Source organism: Triturus cristatus, chromosome 2_1 (assembly GCF_964204655.1).
Source record: "Triturus cristatus chromosome 2_1, aTriCri1.1, whole genome shotgun sequence".
Taxonomy (NCBI): Eukaryota; Metazoa; Chordata; class Amphibia; order Caudata; family Salamandridae; genus Triturus; species Triturus cristatus.
In genome coordinates, this window is record NC_140581.1 from 1,143,310,245 (window position 1) to 1,143,329,673 (window position 19,429).

Genomic DNA, 19,429 nt, shown 5'->3' on the forward strand with positions numbered 1-19,429 from the left:
ACGATTTTAGATAGCAAGGGTATTTTATCTAATGCACAATATGGCTTTAGAGCCAAAAGAGGAACTTTAGATCAATGCCTAAACCTAGAGCTTATTATAAACAAATATGTGGTCGCTAGGGGTGGTTCACTGTACATGGCCTTTATGGACCTCTCCTCAGCTTTTGACCTAGTTAACAGGTCGAGGCTGTGGGGGATCCTGTTGGCCATGGGCCTTGACCCACCCTTAGTTGATTACTTAGCTGAGCTACATAAGGATCTTATGACTTCTGTTAGAGTCACTAGGGAAGGAAGATGCACCTGTCTCTTTAAGTCTGAGAGGGGGGTTAGACAAGGGTGTATACTCGCCCCCCTATTATTTACTCTATACATCAATGACCTTGAGACAGTAATGCAAACATCACACAGTGATATTCCGCGAGCAGGGGAGACAAAGATACCTGTCCTCCTGTACGCGGATGACGCTGTTCTTCTTGCACGTTCTGGAGTTGCATTGAATAAACTCCTTTTATCCTTTGGAGCTTTTATGGCATCTTTGGACATGAAAATTAATACAGATAAATCACATGTAATGATCTCTGGACACGCAGCCAGAAAAAAAAGATGCTAACATTTTACTGCACAGGGAAGGAGGTAAAGAGAGTTCCTTCTTTCCCATATTTAGGTGTGACTTTTGATGAAAAGGGCTCCTGGGGCCCTCAGCTTCTGGTTAAAAGTAATGCTGTCGCTAGAGCAACCGCAGGGCTGCTGGGTTTTGCCAAAAAACTGGGCGCCCGTCCTATGGAAAGCATAATTAAAGTTTATAAAGCAAAATGCATGTCAGTCGCCCAGTATGGCTCCATTATTTGGGGATATACTAACCCCATTAAAATACAGAATGTAGAAAATAAATTCTTAAGATCTCTTCTTTCTGTTCCACAATCAACCCCGATATTTGCATTACACACAGAGGCAGGATTGGGCTATATAGCTGATACCTTGAAATTAGCACCAGTGATTGGCTGGTTAAAAATCTGGCTTAACCAGGAGCTTACATTAAATCACATCATTTTAAAAGATTGTTTAGCCCTGGACAGAGCACTTAAAATCCCATGGGTAGGATATGTGAGAACTCAGCTGTCCTTAGCAGGCCGACCGGAGCTCTTTTCATCTCCGGATGAAATAACTCCCGAAGACTTAAAATCAGGTAAAATTACCCTGTTAAATCTATACGCTCTGGAAAGGGAAGCACAAGAGTTAAAAAAACCCACGGTAAGGAAACACTTTTTGCTCACCTCTGTTCCTGGAATGGAACCATACCTTGTGTGGGTAACAAACCCTTACCATCGTTTTCTCTTAACGAGATTTCGTTTCGATTTAATCCACTTTATCTTGGGTAACTTTGGAACTTGGGCCAGACCTGATGACGCTGAACCCTGTGATTGCGATTGTTTTTCGGTCCAGGATACGATGCATTTTATTATGTTCTGCGGCCATTACATTGAGATTAGAAAAAGGTACTTGCTCCCTATTTTACGTTCTCAGGGCTTTATTCAGGTAAAACCAGCTCTGCTTTTCTTGCAACTTCTTCCTAATATAAAAGTAGCCTTCGCTGTCGCCAGTTTTCTAGTGGCAGGAGCACGTTTGAATAAGTCCAAATTAAGGCACAGGCACTTTATCTGTGAAAAATGAACTTCCTCTCTTTTATAATATACCCTTCTTTTTATTCTTTTTAAAATATTTATGCATGTTTTAAATGTACAAATTTAATTGTTTCTTTTTTCAGATAATTGTATGCAAATTTAATGATCTGATGAAATGTTGTTATGTATTTTCTTGCTCGTTCTTTTATGATTTTCAATAATCGAATAAAGATAATTGACTGACTAGTTTCAAGTTACTATGTTAGTAATTCTAAAGTTGTAATGCGTTTGGAAAGGGTTGTTTAAGTAACGGGTGGTTTATCCTTTAATTAACACAAACAAGTCAATCTATGATTTAAAGTTTTGGTATATAGACCATGGCATGTACAGCGTTTCATTTTAGCTTAACTGAAAATGTACTAGGATTATATACAAACGTCTAAAATCCAAGTTTCATATTTTTTACTGTTTGTTGAAAGTGTATTTGCTATTTTTCATACGCGCTTACCTTAATAGGTACCTGTTCATCTCACTACTACTGTTTTTTAATGCATTATGTTCTTTATGTCTCCTCAAAACTTCAAAATACATTTTGTCTTTGATTCTAGGGGGTGTGGATTTGTCACATTGTGACATTTTATACAGAGACTTGAAGCAAGGGTTGGAAGGACTGGTGCTGGAGAGCTTCCTTCATCTGATCTATCTAGTGACTCCGTATGACATGATCTCTCAGTGTACTCCCAACTGGATGATCTATTTTGGGCAGGTATGGCAAGACTTGTGGTCAAAGCGGCATTTCTTATATGATATTTTTTTGTCGATTACCTTAATGTGGAAAATACATTCTGCCTTTAAAACAATTTGCTTTCAGTTCCACACAATACTGTGATGCATGGTCTTATCATGTGTGCAATGGGCCATATTGGTGAACAGTGGACACCAGAATTCTAATAGTTCTCTCTATAATGGGTCTTAAAGTATAGTTGGACAAAAAAAACAAGCTCTACAATTTGTTTTAAATTGCAATTGTATGAAGGTACTTAAACTTGAACAAGTTATGAAATAATCACAGACTTAAACAATGTCAACAATTTAATTGCCTATCCATCTGATCCTTGCATTTGCCTCCAAGCCTTTGAAATGTGACTTTCATGGAGTTCGCCTTTAAGCTTTGACTCAAGGTGCATCAAGTAAAAGCTTGCGGTGCTACAGCTTTTTCAAGTCTTATTACTGCACTTGTTTTTGACTCGAGGAATATTAGGTAGTTCCTTGTGGTACTGCAGCTTTGCAATAGACCTTTCAAGCTGTTGTATCTGACTTGAGAGGAACAGTTAGTAATGCCCTGTGGCACTGCAGTTTAGTTCAAGTCTTTTCAAGCAATTGGGCCTCCAGTAAGGCTTTGCGGTATTACAACTTTGAACAATTAATCTGAGCCCCAGAATTACCTCTTGCATTCAAATTGTTTCTGTCAGCCATATATTCACCCATATATGTTCTTTCAAACTGTCCCATTTAAACATAAAATTGGCCTGTGATTCTTGAAATAGTTAATTGAACCTTTAAACTTATTTTTGCACATCACCAGCTACTCTAAACATTACTAATATGATGCAGGTGCCAAGCTATAGAATATTGCCTTGAAAGGCAGTGTTTTATTCACTGTTTCCCTATAGGTCTTTTCGATATTGTCATACGAGTAGGAGTTGGCCTCACAGCGGTAGAGAGTTACTTTGTCAAATAGTATGTTGCTGTACATATTTCTTTGTTCCTTTGGACATATACTCCCATTAATATTGTTGCTTTAGCAGAGTTACTGTAGCATTTATGTCTTTACAAGAAGATGTTAATTTCTTGTGTGCTGCTTTTATGAGGTCCAGCCTAACTGCTTCTTTGGAGAGGTCTCTATCTCCTATTCCTGTTATACATACCATAAAACCATTATCGAGTCAATCGGCAGGAATGTTTAACAGGGATTCATGCAGGGGAATTGGCAGCTTTTAATGTTGCCTGTATCTCTACCATGGTTTCTGCATTGAAGTTAGTTGGAGATCGTGTTACAGCAGCAGCCTCCAGGATTGCAGAGCTGTCTTTGCAGCTGGATCAGCTGCCAAGTTAATTGTATTGTGAATCCCTTCACTTTTATGATCCAATATACATGGACCAAAGGAATCCATTCTGCAGGACAGCCTCATTTCACCTAAGCTTAACCTAGCCTTTATCAGTTTACATTTTGAAACTCTGATTCTGTTTAGGCACCCGTGAGTGAGGTCAGCATTACAAACCTATACAATACACCGAAAACACAGTCCGATAGGGTCATTTTTGGAACTAATGGATCTTTCCGTAAAGGAGGGTAGGGATCTGCACAATACCGCCACTTGCTGTTTTAGTAGGAGTTTATAATGATTTGAAGTCGCCTTCTTAGAAAATTCCCTGCACTTAAGCAGAAGCTGCAGAGCAATTTTATTTAGTGCCTACCTCGTCTGCACAAGTCATGTGAAAATAAAAATGATTTGTAAGCTATGCATGCCATCTGTCCCTCACAAAATAAAACCTATGTGTAGCCTTATGTGCTTGTGATTACCCTGATAACTACGTTTTTCTTATTGTCACATGTTAGCGTATATCGTTTCCAGCATATCTGTCTGAAAGCCATATAAGATATCCACTTGAGCATTAGTCCAATTCTTTTCTCAAAAGGTGGGTGACATTAAATTGTATAAAGGTTTTACCTATTCATGTAGTATGCAATATAAGACTTGCAAACATGTAAGAACACCGTTGTGGCTTGTCATTTTCTCAATGTATTCTGAGGTTGCAAAGTAGCATATTTCTCAGAGAAATCTGGCCCTAATCCTTTGCCTTCAACTGTATAATTTATATTTTACGAAGATTGCACTAAGAAATACAATCTTTGATCTATGGAATTTTATTGTATATCCATGTTGGGCTTAAATAGTCCGTATTCTGTCCAACATTTCTAAATTGTCACCTAATTCACTGTCAAAAAAATGTTATCAACATGTGATAACCAGTCAGGTACGTTCTGTAGAAGTTCCACCTTCGTCACTGCCAGTAAACCTGGACTGTTTTTTATAACCTGTGGTAATCTAGTATGCATACTAGGTACCACCAAACGTGAACACTGTAAAGTACTATGATTTAGAGGTTATGTTCAGACCAAAGACAGTTTGCAACGTCATAAGTCGTCTTACAGTTTTTCGTACTGGATTTGTCATCAGTCCATTACTGTGAATGTTTTGCACTGCGTATGTACAGGTCTGTGAATTCAAATTTCTATTACCCAGTTTGAAACAATAGGTATTATGAGGTTATCCTCCAGAAAGAGAGGAGTTCTAACATACCATCACTCCCTGATACTGCTGTTGTGTCGGAATCATTTTTATTTCGCGTTTCTCTTATGGCTTTATTGGATATTTGCGGTACAAAAGGGGGTGGTGATGGACGGAGCATCAGAACCAATCACACACTCACACCCAGTCAACAGATCTGGGTTTGATCCATCACCGTTCTTTAGCCCACTCTGCCACCCCAGTTCAGACATGGCCATATACAAATCAGTCTGACCCTGTGCCTCATGGGAACAGTCCAGCCCGAACTGCCAAGCCATGCCTTCCCTGGACCGGAAACAAGCTTCCTAGGACCGGTTTCTGGCATTTCAGCCGTCTTCAGCCAGGCTTGCTTGAATCCAGTGGCCAAGTGAGCAAGGAACTCACGTCTGAGCATACCCTGCCAACTTATGGCGAACAAAGCGGTACAAAAGGGGGTGGTGATGGACGGAGCATCAGAACCAATCAAACACTCACACCCAGTCAACAGATCTGGGTTTGATCCATCACCGTTCTTTAGCCCACTCTGCCACCCCAGTTCAGAAATGACCATATGCAAATCAGTCTGACCCTGTGCCTCATGGGAACAGTCCAGCCCGAACTGCCAAGCCATGCCTTCCCTGGACCGGAAACAAGCTTCCTAGGACCGGTTTCTGGCATTTCAGCCGTCTTCAGCCAGGCTTGCTTGAATCCAGTGGCAAAGTGAGCAAGGGACTCACGTCTGAGCATACCCTGCCAACTTATGGCAAACAAAGCGGTACAAAAGGGGGTGGTGATGGACGGAGCATCAGAACCAATCAAACACTCACACCCAGTCAACAGATCTGGGTTTGATCCATCACCGTTCTTTAGCCCACTCTGCCACCCCAGTTCAGACATGGCCATATGCAAATCAGTCTGACCCTGTGCCTCATGGGAACAGTCCAGCCCGAACTGCCAAGCCATGCCTTCCCTGGACTGGAAACAAGCTTCCTAGGACCGGTTTCTGGCATTTCAGCCGTCTTCAGCCAGGCTTGCTTGAATCCAGTGGCAAAGTGAGCAAGGGACTCACGTCTGAGCATACCCTGCCAACTTATGGCAAACAAAGCGGTACAAAAGGGGGTGGTGATGGACGGAGCATCAGAACCAATCAAACACTCACACCCAGTCAACAGATCTGGGTTTGATCCATCACCGTTCTTTAGCCCACTCTGCCACCCCAGTTCAGACACGGCCATATGCAAATCAGTCTGACCCTGTGCCTCATGGGAACAGTCCAGCCCGAACTGCCAAGCCATGCCTTCCCTGGACCGGAAACAAGCTTCCTAGGACCGGTTTCTGGCATTTCAGCCGTCTTCAGCCAGGCTTGCTTGAATCCAGTGGCTAGTAAGGGCAAACTCTTACAGAGTCTGTAAACAACATATACACCTGGTAATAGATGAACTAGTCCAGCTCGGTTTCTCCATACACTGGGAGAAATCTTGCCCAGAGCCCGAACAGGAAAAGTTGTTCTTGGGAGCGAAAATAAGTGCAATCTTGGGGAAGGTGTTCGTGAGCGAAAAAAGAACAGCCCTACTGAAGGAAACACAGCTATACCGGAAGGGGAACGCTCTGACAGTGAGGACAGTGGGGAAACTGCCAAGGATGATGGCTTCATGCATTCACTTAATCCCCAACATTCACCTACACATGAGACACTTCCAGAAATGGCTTCAAGCACAATGGTCACAAGCAACAGGAAGGTGTGAAGTTCTAGTGGTTGTCACACAAATTATACAGGTTGAGAGAACATGGTGGAACAAGACAAACCTCACAATGGAGACCTTTTACACAACTAACTCCAACAGTGACCATAACGAAAGATGCCTCCCAGATGGGATGGGGAGCTCGCATGAACAACCTTAAAGTAAGGGGACTGTGGATAGAGCAGGATGAAATACAACACATTAACATCCTGGAATTAAAAACGGTGTTCGTAGCCTTAAAAGCCTTTCAGAAAGAGCTCCATGGGAAGACAATTCTGATACAAACAGACAACACAACCATCAGATTTTACATAAACAACGGGAAACACAAACAGCAGCACTTTCAACTCTAGCGCAGCAACTGTGGACATGGGCAATCCCATTGGAGATAAACATGATAGCAAAACACCTACTAGTAAAGGAGCATGTAGAAGCGGACAGACTAGGTAGGCAAGCTTCTTGGTCCCACGAGTGGAACTGAATCAATCAGAACTCAAGAAGATCTTTCACAAATGCGGAACTCCAGAAGTTGACCTCTTCGCAACACCCCACAATGCAAAATGCCTACGTTTCCCATCCAGGCAACCTTGCCATGGATAGACTGGTCGGGGATATTTGTTTATGCTTTTCCCCTGATACCACTACTCCACAAGGTGATCAACAAATGCAAGGTCAGCCACATGAAAATGATTCTCATTGCCACACAGTGGGCAAGACAGACCTGGTTCTCAGAGATAATGGAAATATCTCAGGGATCCATTCACAAATTGCCAAAGAGACCAGACTTATTAACAATGCAAAAGGGAAGAATGCTTCACCCAGAATCGGAGAGCCTGAACCTCGCAGCATGGCTCCTGAGGACTTCGAGTTTGGACACCTAAATTACCTTTATTGGATATTTAGCATGCACTGTGGCTTTCTGAAGAGGATCATCATGGGGCACAATATCTTTATACCACCTCATTTAATTTGTATACAACGCTGTAGCTTGATTCGAAGCTCACTCACATTTGTCCCTGAGAACCTCAGACACTATGGAGGAATATGTTTACAGCATTACATCTGTATTACCTATACAGTATAGAATTTTCATGGCCATCAGTGTTTCTATCTGTGGAGGGCATGGCTTGATGCCGATGGAGCAGGGAGCCTAAACCGGAGCTTCTGCCGGTGAACCCCCATCACAGCCCATCCTGCCCGATACTGAGGGGCCCCTCGACTAATCAACTCACCCCCGGATAGAGGAAGGTTGGCGCAGCCGGCGGGAGTCGGTAGAAGAGGAGCAGCGGCTCGCCTTCATTTCCAAAAAGACGATACAGGGACGCTGCGGAGACGGGCAGGATGGTGCCTGCATTTTGAGCTCCGACTCTGAGGGAGCAACTGGCGACCGTCTTTCCCACACGGTGTCCCCTGGGAGCGATCGGGATCAGCGGAGCCCTGGAGGAGCAGGACCTCGCGGCTACCAGCGTGCGGAGATGAGATTGACCGGACAGCGGGCAGTAACGGAGAGGGCGACGCGGACGGCGAAACTGGCGCCGAGGACCTGGGGGGGGCCTCCACTGTGCGGTCCGGCACCGAGCGGCCCAACGGCGCCATTCTGAAGCGGGAACCCGCTGAGGCCAGAGCGGGTGCTGAGAACCCTGGCCGGCGAGAGACCAAGGAGGTGAGACGGCAGGAGACTTGAGCAGTTGAGGGTTAGAGGACGGCACACTGCGAGACTGTCTGCTGGTGCGGAGGGACCCGTCTGCGGGGAGTGCCAGGCCCGGCCGGCACAGTGAGGCCAGAAGATCAGACTGTATCCTTGGTGAGCCCCGGAAGGGAACCGGCGGTGCCACGCTTGGATGGGGGGCAACCTCCTGAACCTGGGACTGAGTGGCGGACTGGGCCGTCACAGCTACGATCGCTAACCCCATCATTCAGGCGAACAGACGGCGGCAGAGCGAGGGGATGCTTCTCCTGAAACGGTGAGTAGAAGTTGCGATGGGAGGACCAGCGTGCTACCGGAACGGCAAGGGCTGCCGGGACACAGAGGCCTCGAGCTTTGAGTGGGAGGACTATCTGGCGGCGCTGAGGGGCAAGCTCACACCCACACAGCTGCAGGCTGGACGAGGGGCACAAGCCTGAAAGAGGCAGAGTCCAGGGCTGGAAGCCGGCCCACACTAACCTGTTGCACGGCCGCTGGTAAGGAGAGTGGTGAATACGTGCGGGTACTCCTGCCAAGGTGGATTGTCTCCTTGTCGCCTCCGCTGGCGACTTCGCTGCTGAGCGGACCCTGCGCCTTTCAGTTGGGATCCACGCCGCATGTACTTGGACTCTGGGGCCATTGTTGCAGGAGAGACCTACGCACACCCGGAGTTGCAACCCGCTGGTGCTCCTGCTGCCAAGCCTGCACCCATGCTGCTCCCAGTATGGGGAGAGTCAACAAGAGATGGGAAACGGAACAACAGGAATCGGCGGGCGAAGATAACAGGGAGTCGCGAGCACGCCCCTGTACTCGCAGTGAGAAACTGCCCCCCAAGACGACATATCACTTCACGATATACTAAAGGCCATAGAAATGTCATGGACCGCTGTGGAAACCAAAATAGACACGCTCCGAGAAGATTTGGGCCTCCTGCGGGCAGACCACAGGAAACTGGTAGACCGAGTCACGACGGTGGAGGGAGAGGTCGGCGGGCCGAAACCTCAAGCGAGCCTCGATAACACGGCAAAAAGGAAACTGCGACAAATGGGGGTGTCGTACTCCATGGTGTTCCTTGCTAGACTACGGATAGTACATGCAGAAGAGACCAAATTCTATACTACCCCCCAGGATGTGTGGAATTGGATAGAGGAGCGGGGATTGCGAGATCGGAGGCGTAGCGCAGCCAAAGAAAGACCACGCACGGTCCCTTGGAAGGGGGGGGACACTCAAGGGTCACCCGACGATGGAGGAGGCCTGCCGAGACAGGGAGAGTGCAGTGGCAGCAATAGCCTCCCTGAGTGCCACGAGCCCACAGGGCAACCCCTCTCTTTCGGGAGAGGATCAAAGGGACTCTGATTCAGAAACCAGCTCGAACACAGTGGGGGATGCCAGTCAGGTTCTGCCAGATGTGACTCCTAGAACAGCGAATGACTTGATATGACTTATCCACGACACGCAAGTATGCGCTGGGCTTTACAGCTGAGGGGTGGGGGGGATCATAGCTCGAGACTGTTTGGGGGAATGTGTGACACAGGAGGGGGAGACACAAAAATGTCCTGTGTGATAGGGGGATCCGGGGGGGGCGGAGGAGCGGGTTTCCCTCCAATCGGGCTTTTGCCTAGCCACCACCTGAACGTTGAGAATTTGACTGTTACCATGCCAGAGGGCAGTTTGGATGGGGAAGATGTTCTCACTTGTCTTGGGGAGGGGGAGTTGGGGAAGTTTCGTTGTTTCAAGTTGGGGGCACTGCTGTCTATAAGCTCAAGGGGGCACGAGTTACAGTGCAAAGGTCACTTCCTTCATTGCATTGCATTGAACGCCAAGCCAGGGCGCGGGGGCCAGACAGACATAGAGAAGCTACTCCGAGATGTTGACACAGCCGATATATAACTTCCTGTCTTGGAACGTCCGAGGGATGCACTCTATACACAAACGCTACAAAAGTTTCTCCCACTTGAATAAGCGAGGGATTCATATTGCAATGCTGCAGGAAACTCGTACAGGGAGGGGGTGGCCTTACAGCGCAGATGGAAAGGGCAAGCATACTATACTGCGTACTCAGCGTTTGCCAGAGGGGTCCTCATTTGGTTCAGAGCAATTGTCCCCTTTCATCATACTGGTCACAGGGTAGACCCAGAGGGGAGGTATGTAGTGGTCACAGGGAGGCTAGACGGGAAGGTTATTGCGCTCATAAATATTTACAGCCCGAATGTCGACCAGGGACTCTTTCTGGAACACCTGTCTGGGACTCTGGCACCGTACTTGACAGGGTCGATTATTGTGGGGGAGATTTTAATTGTATAGCAGACCCGACTCTTGACCGATATCACCCACCACTCCGGGATGCCCCAGCACACAGGGTGACCAGGGCATTTAGGGCCTGGCAATCTCACTGGGGGTTGGTGGACACGTGGAGATGTACTCACCCACTAGACAGGGAATACTCCCACCTTTCCCATGTACATGTCCGAATAGACACCTTCCTGTGGTCCCCGGATATACATGCCCAGTTACACGGGACGGAATACCTCTCGTACGGTATCGGACCACAACCCAATACTCACTAGATTACACTGGGTGTCTCAGCAGTAGCGCATCCCCACATGGCGCCTCAAACCTGAGGCATTAGAAGACCAGGTGTTCCTACATGAGATCCGGGCCGACATTGTTGCATATTTTGCTGATAATGCTCAGACCACGGACACTAGGGTGACAGAATGGGAGGCCTTCAAGGCTGTCATCAGGGGGTGATGCATGGCACTTTCTATTGGGGTGAGGCGCACGCTACTGACAGACGTAGAACGGGCTGACCGAGCATTGTGCGAGGTGGAACTTCGCCACCCAAACCACCCAGAACTCCGCCAAGATTTGCTTGAAAAGAAGGAAGAGGTGGCAGTGCAGGAGAAAAGGTTGAGGTGTTTCTATTATAAGACCTACATGGACAGGACACACGCGGAGCGAGACGGGGCCGGTAGACTCCTGGCGTGGCTGGCTAGCCCGACCGCAGGTGTAATACAATTATAGAGCTCGCGGACTCTGAGGGGCACTCCCTATATCCACATAATGCCGTCAACGATAGGTTCCGAGGCTATTATGAACAGCTCTACAAGAGTTTGGGCCCCGGGGAGAAGGGGAAATAGTGGGCTACTTAGCGGACCTTCCTCTGCCTACCTTGGAGGAGGAGGATGTGGACCAGCTGGGGGCGGCGATCACGGAACGCAAAGTGAGGGTTGCCATTAAGGCGCTGGCCAGAGGGAAGACCCCGGGCACAGACGGGTTCCCCAAAGAATTTTATGTGGCGTACATAGATGAACTGACCCCCAAACTTGTGGAGATGTATGCAGAGGCGGGAGAGAGGGGGCACCTGCCGGACACCACTAGAGAGGCAGTGGTGATTCCACTGCTGAAGCCCGACAGGCCTCCCCAGGAGTGTGCAGCGTATCGGCCCTTGTCGATCTTGAATCTCGATTTTAAGATTCTCAGTAAGATACTGGCAATGTGGTTACTACCACATATGACCTTCCTGGTGCATCGGGATCAGGCAGGATTTATTCCCCGCGGGAATACAACCTTGAATATTCGCCGCCTGCTATCGGTCCTTGAGCTTGAAGCACGGGTCAATCAGGCAGGAGCAGTGTTTACTATCGACATTGAAAAGACCTTCAATAGCCTTGAGTGGGGGTTCTTGTCGCTGTTCTGAACAAGATGGGCCTTGGACCAGGGTTCCTGTGCTGGGTGCAGTTGTTGCACGCTGATCCAGTGGCAAGGGTCCGCACAGGATGCATGATATCTGGGCAGTATCTGGTGGAGAGGGGTACGTGCCAAGGGTGTCCTCTCCCCCCTGCTGTTCGCCCTAGCTATGGAACCACTGGCATGTGTGGCGAGATCGGACAAGGATTACTGTGGACTGCAGTTGGGGAAACAGAGGCATAATATAGCACTGTACGTGGATGACCTCCTCCTGTTTCTGCAGCGGGCAGGGGAGGATCTACCGGGGGCGCGGAGGATGATGGACGAGTTCGGTTCCATCTTGGGTCTTAGAGTGAACTGGCAGAAGTCTAGTTTGTTCCTACTGATGGCGGACATGCCGCCACCTGGGGGCCTTGGTGACTTGAGATGGGATCCCCGCTGCTTCCGCTGCCTGGGAGTGCACATTTTCCACGACATGGCAGATGTAAAAGAGGGGAATATAGAAAAAGCGCAGCGCTCACTTAGGGATAGCATGATCTTTTGGGGAAAGCTTCCTCTTTCCGTGATAGGCCGGGTCTCCCTCCTTAAAATGGTGGCTCTCCCTCGGCTGCTGTACTTCTTCACCACACTACCAGTATGGATCTCGGCGGCCTGGTTGCGGGAACTGGATTCCTGCCTGTCGGCATTCATATGGGGAGCGGGCTGGAGGCGAGTAGCCCTGAGCACGCTAAAACGACCACGATCAGAGGGGGGCCTAGCACTGCCAGATATGGAGACATACTATATGGCAGGACAACTGCAGAGGTTCACGCAGTGGGTGGCGGGATGGAGGTGTTCCGCACACTATTAGGAACTGCTCGACCTGGACAGGCTAGTAGTAACGAGCATAATGTGATCAGACGGTGCTGGAGTCGTTGCCGACCGAAAACCAGGACGAAACGCCCCTATTCGCCAGAAATGGCAATGACGATACTGGGTGCCCTACCCCATGGGGGAAATTGGTGGGGTATAGAGGATTGGGTGCAGGCCGGGGCAACAAAGGTGGGAAATCTTTTTTCGGGATGGGGAACTGCTCTCCTTTGAGGACTTTAGTACTGACTGGGATGTTCCTCAGGGGCATTTCTTACTCTATGGAGCAGTTACTGGGGCTATGAGGCGACATTGGGGGACGGGTACGACTGAACCGGAGCGACAGGCCACCTGTGAATATATGAGCCTGGCCGGGGGAACCATCAAGGCAGTCGCATGTCTTTGTAGGGCCATAGGACGAGATACCATATTACCGCTAGACCGGTTGAAAAACCAATGGGAGGGTGACATCGCCAGTCCGAAAGCAGACATGGACTGGGAGAACGAACGAGCGGCTATGGTCTCCAGAAATGCCAGCTTTAACCTGATTAGCTTTTATACGTTCCACCGGGCTTATCTGACCCCGGAGAGTTTTATAGATATTTTGCAAGGGAGGACGCCCGATGCCAGAGATGTGCTACGGCGGGAGCGACATACATCCACATCATGTGGAGCTGTACTTCATTAGCACATTACTGGCAAGAAGTGACGCAGGAGACAGCTAGGATCACGGAGAGGGTAATCCCATGCACACCAATACATTTACTGCTGGGTTTGTTTCCACACACTGCCAAAACTAGAACCACGGACAGGTTCTAGGACCTCGCCTCTGTCCTAGCAAAGCGGCAAATTACTCGTAACTGGAAAGACCCGAGGGGCCCCAGTGTACAGGGGTGGAAGCGGGAGCTAGTAAAATGGGCGGATGTGAGAGCAGGATCCTTTTGAGGAATGTGAAGAGAGGGATAGGCAAGGCGGTGAGAGCCAGGGCTTGGGAATGCCGCTGCCCGCGTCCCAAGCAGTGGGACATCAGCAGGGCAGCATGTTAGTGGCCGCCCGTCGGAGCCTTCCCCTTTGCTGCCTCGCGCGCGAGGCTACGCCCACTAAGGTAATACTCCCTTTAGTTGGAGCGGGAGGCGGGCCTTTGGGGGGCGGGGGGCGCGGCTTGCCCCCCTACTTAGGAGGCCCCCTCGCCCAGTTCCTCCTCTGTTTCCTGCCGCTCCAGCCTGGACACGCGATTTCGCCGCCGCCAGGGTCGTCGTCGGGATCGTCGTCGTCGTCGCCGCCGCCAGTCATTACGGTATGTCCATGCTCTTGCCTCCCCCCCGGCCCCGTCCCTGGGTTAAGCCCGGGTAGTACAGGGGCCCTGTGGTCGGATACCACGGGGGGGCGGAGATGGTCTTGTGTGGTCGGAAGCGGCAGGGTGGCGGTCCGTTGCGGGACAGGGGCAGATGTAGCGACGCAGCAGGGTTAGGGGCGGGTTACGAACGCCTTAGGACGGTCGCCTATCCTGGCGTTGGGTTTGTCAGGAGCCCGTTGTTGTCGGCTAAAACTTGGTGGGAGCGTGAGCCGCTGTGTGGAGCAGCTAACGGCACCTATCTGCAGCCCGCCCCCCTGATCTCAGCAGACCCCACACACCGAAGGCATGCGCGAGGCCATGAAGAGCACATATCATCATGTCAGCGCGTGCAGGTTCACTTCGGGACGATCGATACTCTTCTCCGATATCTCTTGCCCGATACAGGTTAGAACATTATGAATAATTACTCTCCTTTGCAAGCAAGAAAACAGGTCCAGGAGCACAATTTTCATGACTCTGCTTGCCAGCGGCAGGGCCCCCTTTGGGAATAGGAGTTGGCCTAACAGCTAGGGCGCTCAACTGCGAACCTGGGGAACTAGGTTTCGAGTCTTGGCAATGACTCCGAACAGCCTGTGATTCTCGGCAAATCACTTAACCTCCCCGTTCCTCTTCCTGATTGCCAGATGAAAGGGGGAGTGCTCGGAAGAAGTCGATCAGCATAGATAGTGCGTAAAAAGCATTCCGCCTCCATGTCGCGCAATTTTCCACCCCCATTTATCAAGGAGCAGTGAGGAGCCGGGCAGCGTCCGAATACCTCATCCTAGGCGGGGGGGAGGGGGGGTGGAGACTGGAAACGCACGGAACAGACATTATTATTCCCGGTGAAAGTGAGCAGTTGATAGGGAAAAGCACCAAGGAACTTGCCCCCTTTGTTTAAAAGGTTTCGCTATGCGGGTGTTCGGAGCTCAAGTATTCCGTTAAGCTTTGGAAAAAGCTCTCTATGGCGCACAGTGGGTTAGATGGCGTTCGAATGTCCTGTCCGACTGATGCCGGTCGCTCCTCCTGGTCTTGCGTCGGGTTTCGAGTACCGGTGGACGGAGCTCTGGGAGAGCTCAGGCTTTGCATGTATGAAGGCCCCGGGTCGGCTCTCGGCATCTCCAGATTTCTGCTTGCTTGGTTTGGTTGGGATGTGGACCCGTTTCATTTGTCGGGCGTAGTTATGGACTTTGCCCGATTACTGGGGGGCCCCTGGTGGTGCGGGGGAAATGGCGCGAATGGGTTGTGTACGTCTGCTGGCCCAAGTACCTGAGTATGTAATGTAGATACGAGCCATGTACAGAGCCCCGTGGCCGAGCCCACACCCGGTGTTTCTGGGCAAATCACTTAAACCCCCCGTGCCGCAATGCGTAATGTAAATACGATGCTATGTACAGCACCCCTGGATCTGCGTGACGAGATCCCGTGGGCGGTGTGGTCCGCTGGCTGCACCGCCGACCCGGTGCAGGGAACCAGGGTTCGAGCCTCGTTGCCCAGTCAGCTTGGAGCCTTTTCCTTCCGCAGCATCGGCTTCCGGTCTCCGGGTTTTTGTTTTCCACGAGAGAGAGAGAGAGAGAAGGACTGTCCCAGGACAGGGACAGAGAAGACCGCTCTCGGAACAGAGAGACTGCAAAGACACGATAAAAGAGTTTTGCGAAAGTTAGGCAAGCTATGGAAGAGCACCAAACAGGACCTTTTAGATGCTGGTCTAGTCTCAGAAATACGGCAGGAATCTTGAGAAGGTGTGAGGGTCTGTTACACCGCTGTAGCTCGCAGTTCAGAGTCTGAGGCCCACAGCAGCCCCAGAGAATGTCTCAATACAGCGCAGGTTACTTGGAGTTTGGAAATCGCTCCACTGTATTTGTTTCACAAAGTGGGCGTAATTAGTCATTTTATGACACGTTTTCAAATATCCATCGGTTTTGGACACAGTTCTGAAACGAAGGGGCATATTTACAAGCAACTTCTAATGAGTTCATAGTGTCGCGCTAATGACAAAAGGCCCTGCGAAATTTTATTGTCACAGTATAATTCGGGTAATTAAGCGTTAGGCGTGTTCGCTGCAAAATCAGAGTGCAGGGGCCCAGGACACAACACGAGCTGCCAGAATTCAAGCAGCTGTTGTGTGCAGTTGGCAGCTGTTAGACCGCGTAATCCAACCGGAGCTCCTCTGCAGACCCTCTTGGTGGGCACGCATCCTCAAGTTTAAAAATCAAACTTCGACACAGGAGAATCCATCGCTGCGACAAGGCGCCGTGACGCGGTCCAACACAGGACTGGCGCGACGATGTCCAGCTGCCCATGTGCTTGAGCTGCAGCAATGCACTTCGCGGTCACTGTGCCCCAATAACTGTGTTTTGAGAGGACCAAGGCACAGGAAGCTAAGGCGAAGTGTCTAGGAGCACACAATTGGGTAACACCTGGGATTGGAACTCGCGCCCCTGGGTTCCAAATTAAGCTTTTCACCCACTGGGTCACACAGGCAATCTCGACCCACTTCTCCATTTTCAATACTTTTATCGCCCACACGTCCCGTGCAGGAGGGGCTTCTGCACAGTCGCTGCACCTCCCTGGCACTGAATAAATCGGCAGCGCCCAGCTTTGTCCTTCCCTGCACCCGGGGAGCGCTAACCTTCCCCGGGCCGCTCCCAGCTCTACAACAGCCCGCCAGGCGCACCCCGGGACCAGGAAGTCATTTTCAGTTGGCCACTGCATAGTCTGAACGGTGGAATTCGGGGTCCTTCGTATACTCGGTGCTCCCTGCCTCCTAGAACAAAGTGTGCATCACTGTGTACTTTGTTTCAGTCATGGCACCGGATGCTGCATTTCTTTCCACGGCAATTCCAGGCCGCACATAAATGTCAAGATAACTCGTGTGATTCGTTATCTTCCTGGAGATAGGTCAAGAATTTGTATAGTGGAGGTTTTGACTTCGGTGTGGTTAGTGCAGAGGGTTAAAAATGCCCGCTGCAAAGAGCGTGTGCCAAGTAGATTCCAGAGTGCGTATGATGTAAATAGGTCAGCAGGTTACTGTTTCAAAGGAGGCATCCTTTTGTTACTTGCAATGTATGTCTTAAAGCCCTTAATGGTCAACAGTGAGCTACGAACGCTCATCCTAGAGCTGCATTCACACCACTAAGCATACATTATTACAATTTTGATTAGTGTTGCAAAGAGGGTTAATTTGGCCAGAAATCGACTACGCTTGTGCTTCTCCACACTAAGCAACCTTAAACTATCTGCCTGCCAGTAGGGATGACATGAGTCTCCTACGCATTGAGTCCTTTGGCTCAGGTAACCTTTCCTATACACTGATTCATATGCATATGATTGATTGGCTAGGCGGTATTTGTGTGAGATGCAAAGTTCTCGGACACCCGGACACCCTACACTGGTAGGAGTGGCGCAATATATAACTAATTAAATGCATCTGAGAGTGTGGTTATGGAAACTTGGTCAACTGTTGAAGGGGGCTAGTGAGGGAATCTGTGGTGGGGGCGGCATTGGGGGGGCGCCAACAACATTCTTGCACAGGGCACCACCATCGCCAAGGCATCGCCGTTTACCGCGAGAGTGCGTGAGTTCTACAACACTTTTAGTGGCGTGCTATGTTACATTAATCATAACCAGCATAGCGCAGGATACAAACCAAATTAATTCCGGCAACTAAGAATAATTTTCTAGGGATACCCAATGAAACTTGTTTATCGGGCAGTAAATCACAGATTTCAAACTTTACCTACTGAAACTTATGCTTTCCTGCACAACTAGCTAGTGCTTGGCCCATTGCTATATGCTGGAGAGAACCAGGCCCGAAGTCTCAGCGCCTTACTTATTAGCATTGCAGTGATTCTGGGAGAATCACTTATTCTCCCCGTGCCTAATAAGAAAAGAGTGTGTCCCTGGTGTAGCGTCATTTGGTGCGCAGGTAAAGCGCACTAACACTGATACCTTTCTGGTCGTGCAGCACTACCATAAACTGACAATTTAACTTGCAGGCTGTTTCATTCCCGAAAGCAGCAAACTGGATTCCACCAGCACTATTCACACTATCGCCCCCAAGCTTTCCTTCCATACCTGGCTTCATGTTGACCATGCATGGCTTTGATATTTCTAACGTACCCTTTGCCAGCCACTCGCGATTTTAATAAGGAAGTAGGCCTGGCTGATGGTGATTAAAATAGTCACATGAGAAAATATTGGTTAAATGTTTGAATTCGGAATACTGATTTATTATTGTGTAGTTCCACGCTTAGGTCAAGTGATGCTGCTGCCTTTCATCTTTGGGCTTGCTATTCGGAAGCAGCTGGTGTAATTTTTGTCATCAACTCACACTCACAGTGGCAGCTTAGTCCATACAGACAAGTCAGCAGCCTGAGCTGTTTTGGGACAAGCTGAAGGCCGGGGTCTGGGTGTCTGATATAACACCTTGAAGCTATTTATTAGTACTAGTTCCTCGCTTACGTCAAGAGATGTGGCTGCCTTTCCTATTTAGCCTTGCTAGTCGGAAACAGCTGGTGTAAGGTTTTCTGCAACCCAGTCATAGTGGCAGCTTGGTCTATACAGGACGTAAGTGCATTGTGTGCTGGGAAACTAAGGAGCGGGTCCATTTAGTAAGCACAAGGGGCACAGGGGGCGTTTCGAGCTCCAAAAGGACAGCTGAAACAACCAAGTTAGTTCAGTGCTAGGCTACATTCGGTAGGGCAATTCCAGGCGTAAAGCATTAAGCCAGACAGCCCGGGGAATTCGGCAGGCGTACGATTAGCTAGGAATTTGTTCAGACTGAGGGAGAGTATATCGACCACAATTAATTGTGGAACAAAAAAAAAAAACAAAAAAAAAAAAACTTTAAAAAGCATTGCTGTAGATTTACGGAGAAGGCTGTGGGGATAGGCTTCAGTGATAAGGCCATGACTTTTCTGGACGGGGCATTCTTCTTCGACTGTGTCGAACTGGGAAAGGAAGTAAGGCGGGCTTTAGACCTCTTTCTTCTACCTGCGTTGGCACGTCGTGTTAGGAGTGATTGTCAAAGGTTTTGCCTTCAGCCAGTCTAGGTTATCACCCATCCACTCCAAGCTAAAGTGTTCCTGGTGATATTGGGGCCGCATTTACACAGCTCAGTATTTGGCCCCTGGGGTTGTCAGTGTCGTGAATTACTAAATTTCACTGAACGGGAGG

The 19,429-nt window shown here is 49.1% G+C and overlaps 1 protein-coding gene across 1 annotated transcript in view; it reads left to right on the forward strand.

Moving 5' to 3' along the window:
* HELQ (helicase, POLQ like) overlaps positions 1-19,429 on the forward strand; it is a 365,741-nt gene that overhangs the window by 259,343 nt on the left and 86,969 nt on the right. Inside the window, exon 13 of the mRNA XM_085636579.1 lies at positions 2,230-2,387. Within this exon, the coding sequence (XP_085492705.1) occupies positions 2,230-2,387 (158 nt within the window). The remainder of the gene's footprint in view (positions 1-2,229; positions 2,388-19,429) is intronic.